Raw genomic sequence first — 23,002 nt, 5'->3', positions numbered from 1 at the left:
ACAATAGTTCTTCCTCCGAGGGTACACATCCTTCCACGGTAGGAGTTTGGCCCTCCGTGCCGCTCTTCACAGTCGAGGAACTTGCCTCCGGCTGAGGAATCCGTGAGGTGGAGGCTGGAGGATCTGTCTCCATTTTCTCCACATCTTTAACTTGGTCTCTCCTTAGACCTGATACCGGTGTTGTCCCGTATCTACAATATAGGATATGTCCCTCTTTCTCTATTGCCTCCTTGTATTTGAGGTCAATTCCTATTGTGAGGACCTGACCATGACCCTCCTCCCTCGAGTTGATGACTCGCCAACTCGATGTCCTTACATTGAAGATCTGACCTTGGATAAGGTTCAGCAGGGAGGTAGTGTCTTTCCCCTTGCTCCTTGGCAGAAAGACCGTTATGGCCGCCCCTTTAGAGATGTTTTGTCCCTTCACTGCAACCATTTCTGACCCTTGCCAATTCTTAAGCTTAGGTGCGATTTCTTGCATCTAGCCTGACCGTGAAACTTTGCAACCCGCAGTTCCGCATGCGCATAAACGATAATCGGTCGGGTATTTCGCATGCAATCTAAAAGAGACTAACCAATGCAATTAAAAAACGCCTATGGCGTATTTTGATTTCTATTGCCGACAGCTGTAAAAAAAACAGCTACATATATATTTTTGGGACACGATCCTCGATCCCGAAGCGACGGCCTTGAGATCAATTGAGCCACGGCTGCTTTTTAGAAAGGCTATAGGTAGGCATTGCTTAGTTCCGCCGTTCATAACATAATAATAAGTACCATCTACAACAGCGGTAAAATTTCCAATGTTTGTTTTTTAATTTCCTCTGCAATTTAGACGGTTTTAAAGAATACTGTACCGTAGTTCCGCGGTCAGTCGACAGAGTGGGTGGTTGCTGAAGACAGTGTTGCCAAAACATTTTTGTCTCCACCGTACAGCACTTGAGACGTAAGGGAAAATCAAATCAGCCTTGTCACGAATTTGCTCATTAGGTTGGGTATCTTCCCAATTCTTTCAATCAACGCTTTTAATTTTACGAATTTGAGAAAAATTAAATCGACGCCTATCGATTGTCGATTAAAAGTTTAATTGGGACATGAGGTGAATGATGGTTGGTATTTTATCCCATAAGATAGATGTTGAAGTTATAAATAAGATCAGTTAAAATAATTTCATCAGTTTTCAATGTAAAGAAAGTGTAAAGCTTGATTTTCATGGATCCGTTGTCCGACGGTACGTTGATACGATATTAATTTTATTGGTAGAATTTAAAGACTTTAATTGGTTAGAAAACAACGCACTTTTTAAATTTATTGCATTTTCATGCCTCCGTTTATCGGATATACGTTGGTGTTATTTTATATTTTCGAGGAATAGAGTAGAAGTGAGCCGTGCCCAGCACCGATGTCTATAGGTGTGGCACACTGCACACGCGCAAACTACAACCACAATAAATAATAAAATACACTACAGTTTCCATAACGATTTTGCTATTTTACTTATATTTTTATCAAGATTAGATTAAATTTATCAAAAAAGTGTCAAAACGTCCGTTATCGTTTAAACGGGTCCGTTGACGGGCTGAAGTAAAATATTTACGGATAAAAAGTAGCGCGAAAACGCTATGACCAATCAGAGCACCGTCCGTCGAACCATCGTATCAACGTATAACGGATGCATAAAAATCAAGCTTAATAAGTACATTCTGCTAAAATATCAGCACCATTTGAAACATTTATTATAAACTTGAACTAAATCCTGATATTGTTTAGAACAAGTAAAAGTTTCTTTTACAATGCAAATGTGTTTTGTCAGTATATGTGCTTCGTCAGTATATGTAAACCACATTACAAAATGTTAGGCACTTACACTCTAATCTCTTCTATTGACTTGAAGGTCATATATTATTACACATACATTATTACACTAATTAAACCGACAAAATGCAAAACCGATTTAAAATAAAGGCATAATATGTTATATACTAATAGTATTTACATATTTGACAACAGATGACTTAACTAGGAATGTAAAGTTCTGAAATATTTTTATTTATTTAAGTTGGTCCCAGCAAGAACTGTGGTGAATCAGTTAAAATTTCTTTAAAAATACCTAAAAATCTTGGAAATGAAGATCGTTGTCATTTTTAAATGTAACATTTTAACGGGAATGTCAGCGATCGTTATTGCCAATCCAACTTGAGCCTCAGAAGTCGATTTATTACGAAATAATACTAGACACAATAGACGCAAATAGTTGGCGCTAATATTTATAATAATTGTTCAGAATTTGATTACACATGTACCAATTGTCATAATTATACAGTGACATATATTGAATGTCAAAAGATAAAAGGATTCTAACAAGTATAATTTATAATGTAGTAATTTTACTTTACAAAATCGCAATATTATATTAAGAATATCAATTTTATTGCAATGCCACAGAAAACAAAAATTATAATTAATATATTAAAAATTATATTAAATTTACTCCATGACTTTATTGTATATATTTACATACCGTGCTGGTAACTCTTACTTTTGAATCGGTATTTACATGTATCGAATTAAATCGCATAGGAATCTTATTAAGTTGGAGTGCGAGAAATGCGACGAGACGGTGTGCTGTTGCGGCGTTGCCAAATTTCTCCGGTACGCCTTTCCCTATGAAGTAAAGTAAAATCACGATCAAAAATCGATTTTTTGGAAAACATCATTAGATAAGTTTCTGAGCATCTAAAATGAAATTATAGGGATATCGTTAGGGTGTCCATTTTTTATAACGAGAAAACGTCAGTAATCGCGATAGTTTAAAAACTCAATTTTTTAACACATAACACGCGATAACTCGAGAACCACTTTAAATAATGAAACTTTTTTTTATTTTTAAGTCCGGATTTTTACAAATGTTTAAATAAGAAAAATTCGATAGGCTTGTTTTCTTTCCATTCAAAAGTTTAAAAACCCATCCATTTACTTTTAGTGCATAGCAATTTTCAGCAATCGTGTAACTTTTTTATTTATAAAGATTTTCACATACTGTCGGCGAAGAAAATATAGCAGAAATGTTTTGGGGTAGTTTTTGAAAAAAAAAACCGCAATCAATTATTTCTAGAATGGATTTCGAGATATCGATTTTTGAATTCTAATAGCTCGACCACTGTCGAACACCAACTCAAAACCACTTGTTTTTACCAAAAGGACAAGTCTTTGTAACTTGCGCTTAAAAATTAACAAGCTGTAGGAAAAATTACAACGACTCCTTAATAAATAAACAAATAAAGTATCTCGAGATATAATTAAATCGTGAAGCTGAACGCATGATGTACACTCTTCCCGAGAATTTTAAGTTCTGATTGGATTGGATCGACCAGCGACCAGTCGACCACGACGAATCTGATATATCCCCTTCCACGTCTCTTAGCAATGTGCAGAGTTTCTCGGTTTATTTCATACGTTTGGCAACGTTTTTCCTGTTCTCTCTTTGTTCAGTACATTATAAACGCATTGTACTCTTCTTACATATGGAAATCTCGACCCAAAACTAACCTTTGCCAGCCCTTAGTATACCTATCTCATTCAAAAAATTTATAATTTTTCTCAAAAATTATCTTTCAGAATTTTATTTACTAGTTCAGTCATCTATTTTTACTATTTTACGTATTTATGAAACTTATAGTGTTGTAGATGAAAATATTTCCGTTGGAAATATTTCCATGGAAATGGAAATATTCGAAATTGCTAAACGTGTCTCGAAAATATTGGAAATATTGGGAATATTGAAAATATTTTTAAAAATACTTCTTGTCATTAACGATTCAAACCCGATGTTAATTAATACCAGGGTTGGAAAAAATCATGATTTTTTTTAAAAAAATCAAAAAAATCAGATTTTTTTTATTTAAATCGGATTTTTTTTATTTAAATCAGATTTTTTTTATTTTAATTCATAACAATATTTAAATCGGATTTCCAAATGACTAGGACTTATTTCCATTTAAAGTCCTATCCTAAATGGCTAAATCTTTATAACTCTGAGCGATACCGATAACATACTACGGCGCGTGTCATTTTTCCACATCGGTCACCAATATATTCCGCAAAAAAAGTCGCTCCCTTCAGATCAAAAGGATTTTTTTTCAAACGCCTCAAAAGTATTAATTTTTGTCATTTTAACGGCTAGGCATAAAAGTAAAGCACTGTTACGCCTAAGCACAAAAGTGCAAAAATATATTATTAAACTAATATTAGGTGTCAAATTCAACGAGTGTACAAATCGTTTCTCGATTACTGTTTGTATTAGTTGCAATGTTTGAAATTGATTAAAAAATTATTTGTAATGTTTTAAAAAAATGGTGTTTTATTTGAAGTAAAAATGTACTTTTTGTGCCTCCTTGTAACGTCGGAATAGCTTTACGATGGTCCTCAAAATGTACAGCATCGTCAAAAAAAGTATAATTTCTACTCTTAATAAAACAATACACTATTGTTCGGAAATAGTCTTAAGTCGAGAATGAAATTAGTATTATCTAATGTCAAAGTGTAAAGTACTTACTGCAAATCAAAATGTCGGTAAGAATTTGGAAACATACCAACGTTTCAAAAAAAAAATACGATTATAGATTTTTGGGAATGAAGATATAGTCTCTATATCAGAAGAACCTAGTTCTGCACCAGTCTGCGAATGATATGTATTTGAACAGCGAATTTTTGTCACTTATAGGTACATAAATTTTAAAATAAATCCCTGCGTTTAGAGGTCTTATGGATTCACACGAAATTACTTCAAAAATCGGTTCAACATTTAAATTGATGACTAGGTATTTTTATAATAATAATAATAATAATAGCTCCCGTATATAGTGTTTAACGCCTTGGGAGCAGCAAGGTACAGCTTGCCATACTAGAGCCGTTCGGCATACAAGGAAGGTAATGTGGCTAGCACTACGCTTCAACCGCCTATTATTACCTCAGGATTGTGAATCCCAAGTACTCATTTAAGGCTGAGTCGACCTAGGTACCCAAACTATTTTTATTTTAATAAAAATAGTCGGCTGATGAAATGCCGGGTGTGGGGATCGAACCCACTACCTTCAGATTGGTAGACGAAAGCCTGTACCTCTACGCCACCGGGCACCATGGTATTTTTATACAGTTTTATAAAATTTACAATTATTTTTCGATTTATTATCTGTTAGGTATATCTGTTATCGAAATAATTTTTTATAGTTTTCTAAGACAGATTTTGATAACTTTTACAATTATTTTTTGATTTAATATAAAGTTTCAATAAAATTAATTTTTTGATTTAAATCACATGATTAAAATTAAAAAAATCACTTGATTTAAATCATTTGATTCGGCTGATGAAATACAACCCTGATTAATACCGTATGATCGAGAAAAAATGGCGTCAGCGTTGGCTATGAAATAAAGATCTCTGTCATTTTATATGTAAATTTATATGGGAAATGTCATCGATCGTCATTTCCCAACCAATTGGACGCCGTTTTTTTTTCGATCATACGGTATATCATTCATATTTTGTAACCCTATAAACATTAAACTTACTATAGAACAGTTTTACAAACATATAATATGGTGAATATATCGAGTTTGAGGATTCACCAAATTATTTGCAACCTCGCATTTCTACGGAGAAGTCCCCAGCTCGTAGGTCGTAGCGTAGGGGAATCCCTGATCGACATAAACATCGTATTATTTGCTAAAGGAAGAACGTGAGTGCCGCAGTTCGTTATTAGAAAATACTTTCATACATTATACGGTGTGTAAAGTATATTTTGTAAGATTTGGAAGTTTATTTTTGATTTTTTGTTAGTGTCAATGGTTAGTGAATTAAAATGGGGAAAACAAAAGACATTGTTTTGGAAGTATTGCATTTTCCCAAATTTCCAACCTAATTAACATTTTTGAACCTATTTAAAAATTGTAGAAGGAGATTATAGCACTATTCATTTTGCTGTAAAAGTATTTTTTGATATTAGAAGGGTAATTCAGAGTAATCTTGCATTGTCCTCACTTGACGACAAAGAAAAATCCGAATTGTTGGAGTTTGTTGACAAAAGAGAAAAATTTGCTATTAAACCCATTCATTATGCTGCAGAATTACTAAATCCAAAATCACAAGGTTCTGAACATCATGAAACCCAAATTCTTTCTGCCATAGAATGCATATACTTAATATATCAAAAAATAAACTCAATATAAAGGAGCAAGAAATAATAGATGAAATAGCAGATTACCGTTGTAGAAGTGGTAAGTTATTTGGAAATAACTTCATATGGAAAAGTAGTTTTGATAACCCAGTCTCCTGCTGGAAAGGACTGTGTTCTTCATCTTCATTATCATAAGTAGCTTCACGAATTTTGATGATGCCAGCATATTCGGCTGCTACGGAACGCAGTTTTAGCGTTTATAGTCATATTCATTCAAAAAAGAGAAACAGGCTTACTAATGATAGAGTCGCTAAGCTACTCTATGTATCCCACGATGAAAACTTGCTGAAGAAAATAGGCAACGACAATAGATCAATTTTTATTTCCGATACTATTGAAGATTTTGAGGAAGTAGACTGGCAAGAAGATGTTGAGTGTGATGCTGATGACAGCAATGAAGATATGCCTCTTGCTTGACTATTATGCTATTTTTTAAAATATTTCATATATTTCCAATATTTCCATATATTTCCAATGTTTCAGGAAATATTTCCGGAAATATTTCCTAAAATATATTTCTGGAAATTTTACATCACTAGAAACTTACTGTTATAAAGTTTCTCTCCTAAAAAGAGATTTAGTCATTTTAGAAATATTTATTTGGCCAACTAATTCTATCGATTTTTACGCCTGTTATTATATTATTATGCATATTATTATTTAAGCATACTAAAGTTATTCAGTTATTATATATTATAGGCCTCGTATTTCTAGAGATTAAAAAATTTAATAACTAGATCTCTACTTTATTTACATAATAGAATTGACAACTGGTTTCTCTGTTTTTAATAACTAAGTATTACGTTTTATACTAGAAAATAGGAACAAAATGCACAAAAATAAGAAACCACTGTCAAAATTTAAAAAATTTACATTTCTAAAACGACCAAATTATTTATTTCCTATACGCTTCTCACGAAGATGGGATACTAAGGTTTGAACTTTACCAAGGGAATATTTTTAGTAGATAAACATTTATCGCAAACCCATTCTGCGTATACTTCGGCCGTTAACAGTTGGAAAGCGTGTTCTGTCAATCCTGTACAGCCACGGTGAAACCAAAAATTACAGCCACTCTCGCATAAGATTGCTTGATCGTTGTCGTGGACCTAGATATAAAAAAATGCTATATGATAGAAAAATAGGGCCTCAACTTTGTAATAAAAATTATTGATAATTCGTAAAAATGTAAAAGATTGTTTCCGACGATAACCTTTTTTCTATAACAACGGGTTTTGCCGAGGTTAAAGATAATTTTTTTAAACGGAAAATTGAGATATATGGCAACAATACAGGGTGTCTCAATATTACGTGGACACAGAACTACTACGTATTTTTGGAATCAAAATTAGTTCGTAGGATACAATTTATCTCTATACAAAAGTGCTTTGGTTGTCTGTTAAAGAACATCAAGCTTTAAAAAAATAAGCACAATTTTTTAGATATTTTAAAACCCATTATACCGATTTGAATATGATTTTGGGTGTCTATGTTTTGCTAAGTGCTTTGACATTTGACTTTCAGAAAAATCAAGAAAAAGTAAGAGAAGAATGAAAACTACCCCCACCCCCACATATATTTTAGTATAAATATTTTCCAATTCAAACGACGACCGAATTTTTTTTTGTAAAATGGTCCCTCTAGTATGTATTAAGGTGCGTTCACACTGCTGTACCGCTCATATACTTTTGTGCGCGCTAAAAAAATATACTTCAAAAGTACATGTTAAAAAAATGTTTTGCGCGGCGCGGCGCAGCCGGTGTGAACGCACCTTTACATTGTTTCTCTCTTGGGGGTAAAAAAACGCCACCGCGCATACTTTTGAGGAAAAAGATCTTTTTCCGAAGCTGACCATAAAATGTTTTTTGTCACATCAATAATAATATCTAATAATCTAGTTGGCAAAAATATGGAATTTTATGTTAGTACCACAAATTATATTTGACAATAAGATTCATAAAAAGCTTAAAAATAATAATAAATGTTAAATTAATTAACGTTCGTGATTATTTTTTATTGATGCCCTCTAACGGACAAACGAAGCACTTTTGTATAAAGGTACATTATGTACAGTTAACTTATTTTGATTAAAAAATACGTACTCATTCTATGTCTACAGAATATTGGAACTCCCTGTATATTTTGTAGGTCCTGCTTTGGAAAAACAAATTCTCTAAAAATGTTTCTCTCAAAAAACTATGCGATGTAGAGTTTTTTACAAGAGACAAAAAATGTAGTAGATAAATACTAGGGGGGACATTTTAAGAAGGATATCGGTCGTCGTCGGTTGAGTTGGAAAATGTTTTGACTAATATTTATGTCGGGGTGGGGGTAGCTTTGACCCTTTCCGTACTTTTTCTTAATTTTTGTGAAAGTCAAATGTTAGAGCACTTAGCAAAACATAGACATCCGAAATCTCATTCAAGTCGGAATAACGGTTCTTAAAATATCTGAAAATGTGTGTTTATTTTCCAAATTTGATGATCTCTATCGAACAAACGAAGCACTTTTTTATAGAGGTAAATTGTGTCTAATAAACTTATTTTGTATATCACATTAAGGAAGGCTTTATTTTTTTGACATCTATGACAGTTAGCGTCATAATATGCGTTTATGCGTTTATGTGCTAATATCGGATGCCGCTAGTTACATAGAGAAGAAGCGGTATTTTGACATTTTGCAAATGTTACGTTGTCAATTAATTGAGATGCTGCATTTCTGTCAAAATAAAAATGTTGACATAAAAAATATTTTTCTTTTAAATATTACAAATAGATATACAACATAGCTTAGTGGAAATTATTATTTAAGATTTAGTACGTTATCAGAAAATTATTAATACAGTTGTTCTGATAGACTAATTTTAAATATTATGAGAGGGAATCCAGAATGACTGCTTCAAGATCTTGCTTACTCTTTTGTATGTAAGTATAATTTAACTAAAACTTTTAAATTACTTGAACGAAAACCAACAAAACACAAAAGCAAAAATAAAAAGTTAGGTTAAGATCGAGTTTACAGCATATACATATCAAATAACTAAATATACTCAGTCTAATCTCTAAAAGTGAAGCCCAACAGTGAAAGAGAAATATGGAATTCTGCATAAAGTATATTTCACCCGGATATTCATTTAACTGCGCATGCCTTACCTGACGAAATTTTCATTGGTCGGTGTTTTTAGAGGGAAGTGGTTGACTGACATTTCACCTAACCTTGGAAACAATAAACTAAACAAAATCACTCTTTTACGCGCACAAATAAAAAGTAATCCAAACAGAACTAAAACAACAATCAATCGGAGTTTAGCGCAATCGCTGATCAATCGATATCTGGGTGAAATAGACTTATGCAGCATTAATCTGGAGCTGAGTTATGTTGTCTTTTTCTTACAGCACGGAAACAGCACGGGGTTAAATAGGGAACACTGAGTATATTCAGTTATATGTATATGGTTTACAGATTGAAGCTTTATTTAGAAACTCGGAAGTTGAGGTTCAGTTGCCGTTCAAAATGTCCAACGCTATGAAATGAACGCGCGCATTTATAAAGTCAGTTGGTCGAAAAGTTGGCAGTTCGTTTTACATTCAGCGGAGTTCAAAGATGGTCAATGTTTAAGTCGGCAGTTGCGGGCAGTTGGCGATGTTCGGCGACAGCCAATGAATAAGCGCCTGTCGATCACGTGAAGCACGGTAAAGAGAGGTGACGCCGATGCATTGGAAAATTACCCTTATGGTTATTTCATTATTTCTGTTAATGTAATGTTTATATTTTGCGTAATCTTGGATTACTGTGTTTGAACTTTGACAAATATCAAAAGTATTTTTAAATCGAAAGAAAAACGTTCGAAATTTTCACAATTCCAAACCTAACCTACAACCGAAACTAACAGTTTATAAATGCAAAAATATTGAACCTCAACTGCCGCGAACATCCAACTGCAACTGAACCTCAACTGAACGCCAACTCCCGACTTTATAAATCCAGCTTGAATTAATGAACGTTATTTTGTGCTAAATTCGACAACCGTAAATATCAAGTTACGTCTGAGCTACTAGAGGAGTTGTGGCGGTATTAGACGTCGCTATATCTCTCCATTAACTTAGATCTTTGCAATACAAATTTTCAGATATCTGATGCGATAATTAAAACCCGCATAATAATTGAGTAATTACGTGTTTCTGATAAAAGTACGTTTAAATAAATCAGAAGACTTACTTCTTTATGACAAATTCCACAGGGGTAGATAGGAGGCGCATTTGGATTCTGTGAATTAAAAACCATGGGTTGATCAGCTGGATAAACTTTTCCTGCACTCACTGGCATTGGCTTGGAATACATGCTATTCATTGGTGACATCATGAAATTGTTATTATTCATTGGAGGTCCTGATAAAGACATTAAATATAACATATTTATTTATTAAAAAATAAAGTGTATACCTACTACATTGCAACGCACAAAAAAGTACTATGTAAAACATTTACCTCAACCCATACTTTTACAGTTGTACTGAACAAGTATACGAATACACTCATATTATTTTTGAAACAAATTCTCTTAATTATAAATGGAAATGGAAAGAAATTAATAATACGTTTCACAAATCAACTTTTAAGTATAATTTTAAATATATTTAATCTGAAATTAATCTACAAGGTAAAAATTATTAAAAAAAAATCTTAAGTGTTTTATGAAAGGTAACTATTTTAATTAATTTAGTAATTATCTAATAATTTATATCTCATCTATTCCTTGTTATACAGGGCGTTTTATAAAATAACTAGTAGTTGAGCGAAACGACTGAAAATATTTTGTAATATCGCGAAAATTGAAACTGTAATAATAGTTACAATTTATTTTTTCAGTTTACTCAATTTACAATTAGTAAAGTAGGTAAATTAATAGAGCAGGGTACAAATCTATTTAAATAGTGATAGGAGTTTCTCTAAAATTCGTAGTAATTTAAACTGATATAAAGTTATTTTGCGTATTTTTTTAAGTAGATAGTCACAATTACTGTGAACTTATAAATATGCAGAATGTGAGTAACGTAGGGGGTGGCAACATTGCATTCTCTACATGCTCCTTAAACAAATTTCGGGAGAGTGAACAGTGGCACTCAAAAGTTTTTCAACATTTTCTGGGAAATGCCAAGAAAAATATAAAATTTTCAATATTTTTTTCACCAAAAAAATAATAAGATAAGCTTACGGTAGCAATAATAATAATAATACACATGTATATCCGAGGGGTAAACCGCAGAGGAATTATGGTGTACACTATGAAGGAATTCCAAGGAATTACTGGCAACGCTGGTTCGGACTGAAAGAGTTACCGAATTCGTACCAAGGAAGACCTTGAATGATTGACCTTGACCTTGAAGACCAAGGAATTCCAAGGAATTCCGAAGGAATTACGAGGAATTCTGAGGAATTATTTGAGTAAAAGGAATTACGGTGTACACTTTTCTCTCTGCGGTTTACCCCTCGTGTATATCTAAATGAGCACAAAAGAGAAAACAAACACTACTATTATTGTGTTCAGAGAACTAATAATAAGTGCGTTGATGTGGACAAACTACATCAAACCCAAAAAGACATTCCATCCTAATGTAATTTTATTCTTTTTCTATTCTATTTTCTATAAAAAAAGACCGCAAAATTAGTTTGTGAACAGCTATATTGTAAATTTCGCAAATAGTTGTAAATCGATTCCCATATTTTATTGAGTTGGTATCGTTTACTCATTTTTTCTATTTTGAAAAATATATAATTTATAATTTGTCCAAATAGGAAACATTTGACAGTGACAGTCGCTTTACCTCAAAAGTAGACTGAATTCCTCATTACACAGGGTGTCTCAGAAATAAGTGCAGATATTTTTACTGGTAGTATATTTCAACCCCAGCAACTAGTGATGGGAATACCGGTTCCACGTGAGTCGCGCTACAATAGCGACCGTTCCAAAAAAATACCGCGACAAAATACCGCGATTTTGTAACCGAGGTTCCGACTTCCAAAGTGTTGCGGTCCTCGCTAAAAATATATCTAACTTATCTATATTTGTAGATTAATGTAACTTTTATCCGCCACTCATTTTCCAAATATCGAGTTTATAATTGTGTACATTTATGTTTACATTTTTAGAAAAACGATGACATTCCTTGTTATTTTTTTTCTTTATCAATTTTCGTTCAAATAAAATGAACGGCTCATTTATGTGTATTGCAATATAATATATTTAATGTTAAAATTAAGAACAGTTTCGAAGTTTGATACTTACTTAATTTAATCTAATATTTTTAGATACTTATTTATTACAGAGGAAAATAAAACATTAATAACAATTATATTATGCACACCCTTTAAGTTAGGCAACTGTCGCGACAAGCGTGTTTTGATTGCTTTGAATTCAACCGTTTTGTTTGTTTCCTTTTGTGTTTCTGTTTTATTTTTAAAATTTAATACAAATTTTGATTGCTTCAAAAAACAAAATATGTATTTATGGTATGGTATGGTAATGATGAGCTGCCTCCCTCACTGTGGCAGCTCTATGGCTCTGCTTCCTATGAAGGTGCAATTTGCCAAAATATGTATTTAAAATTGTTGAGTAAAACATGTACTTTCTTTAGATTAAAAGTAGTTCGTAAAAGGTAATAATTCTCAAAATGTATTCATTCAAAAAGGTACTCAAAGTAGTGTGTGTTTTACAATGTGTTTTGTAAATCACTGGTTCAAATTATGATAAAGCCTAAATATAATTTACCTATTGGTCCATTTGGTCCGCCCATTGGACCCATTCCACCCCCTGGACCATGACCACCGCCTGGACCATGAGGCCCGCCCATAGGTCCTGGACTATTCATCGGGCTACTCATTGGTCCATTAACTGGACCGTTCATTGGTCCATTCATTTGGTTATTTGGACCACCGCCATTCATAGGTCCATTCATGGGTCCACCCATTGAACCACCCATAGGACCACAGTTACCCACCATCGGACCCATTGTTCCTATAGGACTGTGCATAGGAGGACCTACAAAAATATCAAAACTATAGAAAGTTAAGTAAACACTCTTAAATCAAAAAATATAAATAAAATCTGATTAGCAAGTAAAAATTTGTGTAGAAGTCTATAAAGTTGTTATGGTAAATTAGGATTAAATTATTTGCCATAGCACAACATAAATTTGAGGTAATATATAATTATCTTTAAATAATATTAATCTTTTAAATTTAAGCACTAATTAAAGTACCCATTATAGTTCATTTTATATAATATACCGGGTGTGTCTCAAAAGTGGCTCACCCCTATAACTTTTTTATTTTTTCAGATAAAAAAACGAGATTTGGTAGTATATGACATAAATTAGGATTGATTGACGTATTCAATTGTTTTTGTTCACTTCCTGTTACACCGGAAATGACTCCAACTTTGGATTTTTAAATAGCACCCTCGGTATTTTTTTACTTTATTCAATAGAAAATGACAATCTGAATAGAAAGACATATCATGTGTCAACTTTTGACATTCTCGCTTAATAAATAATCGTATTTTAAAATTCAATCTAGAGTGCCATGGCTATGCTAAAAACACTAATTCTTAAGCAAGGAGGAATCTTATTTCAATTTTTTCAAATGGAGCGAGGGTGGCTCATTAGCATATTTGGCAAAAGCATTTTTTTTACAAATAATTTGATACCACACACTTGGTATTTCGAGTCAAATTTTCGTTACAAACCGCCAGTTTAATTTCAAATAAACCATATGCAAAAATGTCAAAAGTTGACAAATGGTAATGTCATTCTATTCAGAGTATTATTTTCTATCAAATAAATAAAAAAATACCGAGGCTGCTATTTAAAAATCAAAAGTTGTAGTCATTTCTCGTGAAACAGGAAGTGACCAAAATCAATTGAATGTGTCAATTAGTCCTAATTTATGTCATATACTAATACTAACATACCAAATCTCGTTTTTTAATCTGAAAAAATAAAAAAGTTATAGGGGTGAGCCACTTTTGAGACGCACCCTGTATAGAATATAGAAGATATATTATATTAGAACTAAACATCTATTTTTCCGAGGCTCCTTGCTTAAAAATTAGTGTTTTTAACACAGCCATGGCACTCTAGATTATAATTTAAAATACAATTTGTTTTTGAGCGAATATGTCAAAAGTTAATATATGATATGTCATTCTATTCAGAGTTTCATTTTCTATCGAATAAGGTAAAAAAATACCGAGAGTGCCATTTAAAAATCAAAAGTTGTAGTCATTTCCGGTGATAACCGAAAACAACTGAATATGTCAATCAATCCTAATTTATGTAATATACTAACACACCAAATCTCGTTTTATTATTAAAAAATAAAAAAGTTATAGGGGTGAGCCACTTTTGAAACGCACCCGGTATAGGAACTAATAAATATTTTTCCCAAATACATAATTTTTATATAAACATACTTCCTTTGCAATATAAACTGTATCAGACAATATAGATATTTTTTAAAACAGCTATTTTTATAAAATAAAATCGCAAACCCTTATTATATGTTAAAAAACAACAAGGTGAAGGAAGCTTCTCTCTATCAGTCATACCAGTCATAGAATGCATCGGCCCAGGACCATTCGGACTATTCATCATGTGAGGTGGTCCATGTGGACCTGAACTTGGTCCCATATGTCCTGTTACCATTCGGGGTCCGTTAGCCATCATTGGGTTCCCCATAGCATTTGGACTATGCATCATTGGTGATCCTATGGGCCCCATACCTGTACATAGTTATTACAAATTAATATATCAGTATTAAACATTAAGCAGCCAAATCTAATTTGATTTAAAACTATATATATTGTCATGTTAAGTAACATACCTGGACCCATTGGAGGCCTGCCCATCCCCATAGAACATCCCATATTTGGGGACATACCCATATTAGGGCCGCCCATACCCATTTGTGGTCCTCGACTCATAGTTATATTATTTACCGTACTCGGACAGTCATCAAAAGGGTTGGAAGCAACTATAGTGTCCCCATAGCCAGTCAAAGGAGGTGGCAATAAATCTTGCACATTTGGGGGTGTCTGTATTGGAGCTGCTTGATTATTTTTCCTCCTCTTTTTAGGGTTACTTGGAGGTCCAGTAATATCTGGTCCCAGATTAGGGACATTTAATCGGAATGGAGGCATGTGAGCCATTTTATTTTAGTAAATTAAAAAACTCACTTGAATTCACTTGAATTCTGCTTTAACCTCAACTAGTATTCCGTCACTAGAGGTTTTATATCTAAATATTTGGGCTTTACTACGATTCGACCAATATTTAGTTTCTTGTTTACTTAAAATAGTTTCTGGATCAACAGCCACTACTTTTAAAATATTCTTACTTATACATTGACCTGAATCTTGTTTTCTATTGAATTTTTTGCCTGAATTGTGATGATGTTTAAATGTAGATTTGTCTTCCTCTAAAAAATGTCTGGAATCACTAAACAATCTAACACCACTTCTATATTTTTTTCGTTTAGGTATTTCACTATATTCTATGTTTTGAATTTTGTCTTCAAGATATTTATCTAATATTTTAGTTAACTGTCTAGCTACATAATTTTGAAATTCTGGAGTTACATGAAATAAGTTGAATTGTTCGTTTTCATCCTTTGATAAGCGCAGCGATGGAAACTGCTGTGTCTCACTAAGCTTATTAACTTTTATTACAGACTCACCTATAATGAAAAATTATAGAAATCATCATGAAATCCAATCTGAGTTAAATTACTAAACTTACCACTTTTATTAGCAAACATAGAATCATTAATAAATTCAAAATCGGTAGCTTCTCTAAGGAGATCTATATTCTCATCATCAGAATTATCTGAGCTCATTTTCTTTCTGAGATATTAGTAAAAATAACTTTTTTATCCATGATTTTCGCTCTTTTTACTATAAGAACTCCACCATTTTTAGGATAAACACTCTTCTTTTCGAATTAATATAATTTAAAAAAGAAAAAGAATAAAAAGATTTAATATTTCTTGGGCCATAAGAACTAAAAGGAAGATTGGTTGAATTTTATTGACAGATTGACTGACAAATTGTAGTGCTCAGTAATCTATGGTATGACATATAATCATTGCATGTAATAACCAAAGCAATGCCAGGTAATGTTTATAATCTGCTTATAATATCCAAACAAATTACCGCAAATTACCGTACGTCCCGTAGAAAACTACAAAAAAATCTAACTTATAATGTAATAAAATGATAAACTGATCATATATAAAAAAATAAGAAATGAAAATATGAAAGATACAAGGATGGGTGTGTAAAAAACATGAAAAACTATTTTTTTACACAAAAAATATATTTAGTTTTACCGAACGTTTTAATTAAAATTTAATGTAATTAAAAAATATACATAAATCAACTTTAAATAAAAAATGCATTAACGACCATTCTTGGAAAAAGTAATGACGTAAATTAACACTTACTTGGAACTTGGAAGTTGGAAGGCTTGGCTCAACCCTTGTCTGCTCAACCCTAGCTAGCCATATTCTCTATTCTTTTCCTAGGTTATATATGATGTAGGCGCGGGCGCATCAAAAGCATATGAAAAGTAATCAGTTGACAGATGTGCAAAAATCACATGTTTTTTTTTTAAATATATGAAAAATCGGCACGCATTTGACAATTTTGTCCTAGAAGGTCGAGTTCACTAATAGCAGCAAGGACTTTTTGCTGGAAATTTAATTTTTTATTGATAAAACATAAAAAAAATGTTTTCCAGGTGTATCAGGCCAACTCTTATTTCTGCCAGAAATTTTTCAACTTCCAAGCAGGTACGAAAATGTCTTTAATTATAGATTTTATTTTTTAAAGGTACTCTCTGGAGGTTATCTCTGATGTAACACATAATTGGTTTTTATAGAAATAGTATACAACTATTAAATTCTTATAGGATATTGACATATTCTAGTTGTAATTTAATATTTTTGAAAATTTATAACACCCATATCTATTAATAGTTTCAATAAAAATAGTTCTTGATTGTTTGTGTTATGCAATCTATAATGATATAGTATTTACTGGAATTCAAGTATACTCTTTTGTGTATTTACAGAACAATTATAAAGTCGCCGTATGTGGAGCTGCAGGAGGAATTGGGCAACCACTTTCTTTACTGTTGAAAATCAATCCCCTTGTTTCTGAATTATCTTTGTATGATATTGTACACACCCCAGGTGTAGCTGCTGATTTGTCTCATATTGAGACCGCAGCGAAAGTTAAAGGGTATTACTTATTTTACAACTGAAGAGCACACGGAAAAAACGATGAATGTCCAAAAATGATAATGTCCAGGAAAGCGTTTTTTACCCAAACTACGCATGGACTATTATGGTTTTTTCCATTTTTAAATGCCTGTTTCTATGTGACTATCAATATTCCCATTTATTTAGGGACCAAAAGATGTTGTTTTTTAAAACGGAAAATATTATGCATTTAAACCAAATTAGCAAAAAAATGGACTTATAATTTTTCCCATGTGCTCTTTAACTGCTTCTACACTTATACCTTGCTATATAACATTATTTATTATAGGTTCAATGGACCAGATAATCTTTTGGAAGCCTTGAAAAATGCTGATGTTATTATAATTCCAGCTGGTGTTCCCAGGAAACCTGGTAAGTAAACAAATCTTTTGGCACTTTTCTGATAGAGAAATTACTGTAAACATATTTACTACAATTTATATAAATAGAATTTTCTGAAGGACTGGGAAAATGTCTAATTTGATTCAATTTTATCTTTGTGTAATTGATATATTTTTTTAGTGCAATAAATATTTTTCTATTTTTTTCTATTGATATGAGGTCAGGTCATTGATAAAGTTAATATGTTAAAAACTGTGTAATCATTAAATAGGGTGATATGAAAGCAATAATTACATTGTATTTAACTTTATGTAGGAATGACTAGAGATGATCTCTTTAACACAAATGCTGGAATTGTGAGGGATCTTGCAAAAGCAGCAGCTCAGGTTGCTCCTAATGCATTGATTGGTATAATCACCAATCCGGTTAATTCAGCTGTACCAATTGCGTGCGAAGTATTGAAAAAGGTAAATTAGCATATTACAATTTCTTATGAAGTCATGTTCAATCTGTATTACACAGGCTGGAAAACTTGACCCCAGACGTGTCTTCGGTATTTCAACTTTAGATATTGTAAGAGCTAACACTTTCATTGCTGAAGCCAAAGGATTAAATCCTAAAGATGTAAACATACCTGTTATTGGAGGTCATTCTGGTGTGACCATTATTCCTTTGATTTCAAGGTATGTTATTTTCCTTTTATTAAGAGATAAATGTATTTACTTATTGATTTTTTCTTTGTTTATAAGTTTATTCAAGGTTTTTTATCTGTTATCTTAATAAAATTATAAGCTAATTTATAAAGTAGATCTTGCACTTAAAAATTAAAATGAAACTACTATTTTTTCATATTCTCCTCTAGTTTTTATTAACGTATATTGTCTATGAAATGTGTTAAACAACTCCATTGTTTCTAATTTTACAGGAGAGCAAACATACTTACACATGTATAGTTTAGAAGTATATTCATGCATTAATATGATAAGAGATAACAATAATATTTGTTGGGGAACAATAAAACTCAATATTTTAACGTAAAAATTATATATTAAACGTATTCTTTAATTAATGTAAAAAATGGAGTTATCAGTTTAAGACATTTCACTGAAGATATTGTAAATTGATACGTTCTCTGGATTAATGTAGGTTTTAAGTAAGTTAATATTTAACTTTCTATTTCTTAGAGCTACCCCATCAGTAAGTTTTCCAGAGGACCAACTAAAAGCCTTGACCACAAGAATCCAAGAAGCTGGTACTGAGGTAGGTGGACTTATATTATTAATTGTTATAAATCAATTTTATTAAAATGAGTCACAATAAAAAAAGGAAATAGATAACATATATACAATAAAAACCCATTACGTATAATCCCAAAATTATACTGTATTTAGAGATTTTTTAGACAGTTTATTTGGAGTTGCTAAGATTGAGAATTGCTTGGAAAAAGATATTGGATCTTAAAAAATCCATTTACCTGCTTTTATTTTTGACAGTGTTTTTGATAATTTTTAACTCTGGTTTTTGGTATATTCCCTGTTATTTATATAAATATTGAAATGTTTTAAATTGTTCATTATAAATGTATTATTATTTCAAATATTTAAAAATATGAGGGTTTTTCAATTTTTAAATATTCAAATTAAATAGTTATTATGTATTTGTTTTACTATCTTATGCCAACTGAGTTTTCAAATTATTTAATTACGTGTAAAATTCTAATTAATTTGATTTAATTTTTACATACAGTTGTTACATTATTACTTATTAATATTCTCTTTAAAAAATTGCTCTCTCACTACAATAAAATTAATAATTTTATTGTAGAAAAGGTATTGTGGAAAAAGAAATATTAATTTTATTGTAGTGAAAACCTAATTATTAAACATTTATTTGGTTTTCATATTGAACATGGATATTAGAAAATAAGATGTTCTAATTTTAATGTTCCACTTCTTATATCCAAAGCATGATTTACATTTATTTGTTCTACATGTAAGTAAACTCTTCCAAAATTGTTGCACGAATAAAAATTTAAACAATTAAAATAAAATATCAGTGAGTCTTAGAATCGCGTAGTGAAGGATAATTTTAGCGAATTGATAAGCTAGTCATATATACAGGGTGTCACAGAAATAAGGGCAAGTATTTTAACTGGTAGTATAGTTCAACCCCAAAAACACGCCTATGAGGGTTTTTTTGCGAAAAAAAAAATTGAAAATTCAAAATTTTTTCAGATCCAAAAATACGCCACGGAAAATTTTTTGGTTAAGTTTAAAATTATATACCCCCATAAAATTTTAGTGTCCCAGAAATAAGTGCAAGTATTTTAACTGGTAGTATATTTCCGCGTCAGAAACACGCCTATGAGGTATTTTTTGCGCATTTTTTTTAAATTTTGGAATTTTTTGAAAAAAAAAATTGGAAATATTTTTAGTTTTAAGTTAAAAAACATAATTTCTTGATAATATGGCAACATATCAAAAGATAAGAAAAAAAAAGAAGAAAAACAACAAAAAAGAAAATCCAGAAAAGATCCAGTGGTTCTCAAAATTTTAGCAAAAAATCTTTTTTTTTTAAATTTTCAACTCCGTTATTTTGGTGTATTTGAAAAACGATAAAGAGAAAATATGTTTCTTTTATGGAGATCTACCACCCCTTGCACTTATTTCTGGAACACCCATAGTTACCAAGTGTTGAAAAAAGGAATTGGAAAGGACTACTTGAAATTTTCATTGCAATAATTTTTGTAAAATATCCTACGAATATTTGCGCACATACATTTTAAATATATTTTTAAAAATATATTTAAACAGGGCGATACAAATATATTTTTACTTTTTACTTTAGTTTTGTATATTTATGGAATACAGTATTTTTTGCATAGCGGATTTTACCACAATTTTCCATTTCAAGGAATATCAAAACCTGAATAGTTTTTAAAATATTATACCTAATATATATATATATATATGAATAGTTTATAAAATATTATATATATATATATATATATATATATATATATATATATATATATATATATATATATATATATATATATATATATATATATATATATATATATATATATATATATATATATATATATATATATATACTATATATGGCTTCTCAAAAGTGGCTCACCCCTATAACTTTTTTTTATTTTTCGGATAAAAAAAATTAGATTTAGTACATTAATTTATGACATAACAGGCAACATGCGATTCGTAACAATTTTATTCAAAATATCAAGTGCGAGGGACCAAATTATTTGTATAAAAATGCCTTTTCCAAATATGCTAATGAGCTACTCTTGTTAAACAAATTTATTTTTCCAAGACTCATTGGTAAAAAATTAGTGTTTTTAACACAGCCATAGTACTCTAGATTGAAATTTAAAATACGATTTTTGTTAGCCGGAATATTAAAACTTAACATGTGATATGTCATTCTATTCAGAGTATCTTTCTATTGAATAAAGTAAAAAAATACCGATGTTGCCATTTAAAAATCAAAAGTTGTACATACAAATGTTATAGGCTTGGTGCATTCTCCGCCGGTGCTGCCACCGCCCGAGAATATCATAAATAACGAACACATACAAATACACGGGTTTAAATGGCGAGTAAACGAAAAAATAGTATATAATTATTCTAAGTGTTAGAAAGTATAATTTGTGGAAATTCTAAACAAAAAAAAATAAAAAGGTAAATATTTTGATATCTTCAGAAGGTCTAACTTGTATTATAATTTATTATTCCAGTTGTTAAAAATTATGAGTTCTACGGTAGCGAACATAGTTTTATCACCGGTTTTGCTAGTGGGGCATAATTGGAGCTATTTCGGCTAGAACGCCAAGTATTTTTAAGGTATGTACTTACTACTTATACTTGAATAATTGGTTTTAAGTAAAATACTTATTACTTCAAGTACTTTCGTAAAATACTTATACTTAATATTGTAAGTAGATTTGGAATTTCAATTACTTAATACTTATTACTTGAAGTACATTTGCAAAATACTTATCACAGCTCTGTTTACTAACTTGTTTCGTCGAACTGCTTGAATCCGTTTTTGCTTTTGACCAAATCGGTGTGAGGAACTATGAAGCTATAAAATGTTGTTTCGGGAGAGTTGAATATCCGGGAAAGTTGAGTTATTGAATGTTATTGCACCCAACAACGCCCTAATTACGCTCTCCTTTACGCGTTAACATTTTCTTGGGCAATTTTATTAACATTTGAAATTCACAAGTCACAACACAAGAAGACACCTAGTTTGAATTCTTTTCCACTTATTTTTAACTACACGAAACAGTGTTACATCACACAAACCTCGTACCTGAGTGTTCTATAGTCTCAATAACTGCACTAGCAAAAAACTAAATTACTTAAATATTATGACAAAACCCCGATTTCAATATTATTTTAATGCCATCGACATGACGGCGGCGTGAACTATTTATTGATAATTCCTGATTTCTGCCGTAGAGTGCGCTGCGGTCGGAATTTGTTGAAATCAACTGAAATGCACCAAGTCTATACCTACCACACATGGTTTCAGATTTTCCAATAATTAACAATACTAAGAAATAAGTTGTAAACTCTCTTATTTGTATTAACTTACAGGTTGTTAAAGCCAAAGCTGGAGCTGGATCAGCTACATTGTCAATGGCCTATGCTGGAGCGCGTTTCGCCAACTCTTTATTGAGAGGACTGAACGGAGAATCGAACGTTATTGAACCCGCCTACGTCATTTCCGATGTCACAGAAGCAGAATATTTTTCAACTCCTTTGATACTAGGCAAAAATGGTATATTTCTTTGATAAAAACTGCTATTATTATTATAAATGTCTGTTTTTTAACAGGTATCGAAAAGAACCTAGGATTAGGAAACCTCAGTGACTATGAACAACAATTATTGAAAGCGGCCATTCCCGAATTGAAAAAGAACATTCAAGCTGGAGTCGAATTCGCCAACAAGTAAACAAACTTTACAAAAAAAAAATCCTTTTACACAAACAAATACAAATAGTATATGGTTACCTCTAGGTCCTAAACGGGTAACTACTTTTTAAACGAAATTTTATATGACCGTTTTATTTTTAT

General features: G+C 31.4%; 3 protein-coding genes across 3 annotated transcripts; 1 reads left to right on the top strand and 2 right to left on the bottom strand.

Moving 5' to 3' along the window:
• Positions 1-6,224: 6,224 nt before the first annotated feature.
• On the bottom strand, positions 6,225-15,467 carry LOC115876060 (protein pygopus-like). The gene is made up of 5 exons (XM_030891736.1): positions 15,116-15,467; positions 14,841-15,014; positions 13,005-13,274; positions 10,455-10,624; positions 6,225-7,345 (listed from the first exon to the last, which is right to left on the bottom strand). The coding sequence occupies exons 1-5, from the start codon at positions 15,438-15,440 to the stop codon at positions 7,166-7,168; spliced, it is 1,119 nt and encodes a 372-aa protein (XP_030747596.1). The 5' UTR covers positions 15,441-15,467; the 3' UTR covers positions 6,225-7,165.
• LOC115876061 lies at positions 15,453-16,290 on the bottom strand. Its single transcript, XM_030891737.1, has 2 exons — positions 16,030-16,290; positions 15,453-15,967 (listed from the first exon to the last, which is right to left on the bottom strand). The coding sequence occupies exons 1-2, from the start codon at positions 16,124-16,126 to the stop codon at positions 15,474-15,476; spliced, it is 591 nt and encodes a 196-aa protein (XP_030747597.1). The 5' UTR covers positions 16,127-16,290; the 3' UTR covers positions 15,453-15,473.
• Positions 16,291-16,847: 557 nt separating this feature from the next.
• On the top strand, positions 16,848-22,990 carry LOC115876058 (malate dehydrogenase, mitochondrial). Its single transcript, XM_030891733.1, has 8 exons — positions 16,848-17,080; positions 17,362-17,531; positions 17,841-17,923; positions 18,209-18,360; positions 18,416-18,576; positions 19,078-19,153; positions 22,522-22,705; positions 22,762-22,990. The coding sequence occupies exons 1-8, from the start codon at positions 17,018-17,020 to the stop codon at positions 22,878-22,880; spliced, it is 1,008 nt and encodes a 335-aa protein (XP_030747593.1). The 5' UTR covers positions 16,848-17,017; the 3' UTR covers positions 22,881-22,990.
• Positions 22,991-23,002: the final 12 nt, after the last annotated feature.

This window comes from Sitophilus oryzae, unplaced genomic scaffold (genome assembly GCF_002938485.1).
Source record: "Sitophilus oryzae breed Bouriz unplaced genomic scaffold, Soryzae_2.0 scaffold_1396_pilon_pilon, whole genome shotgun sequence".
Classification (NCBI taxonomy): Eukaryota; Metazoa; Arthropoda; class Insecta; order Coleoptera; family Curculionidae; genus Sitophilus; species Sitophilus oryzae.
This window is presented reverse-complemented; position numbering and strand designations above follow the sequence as displayed.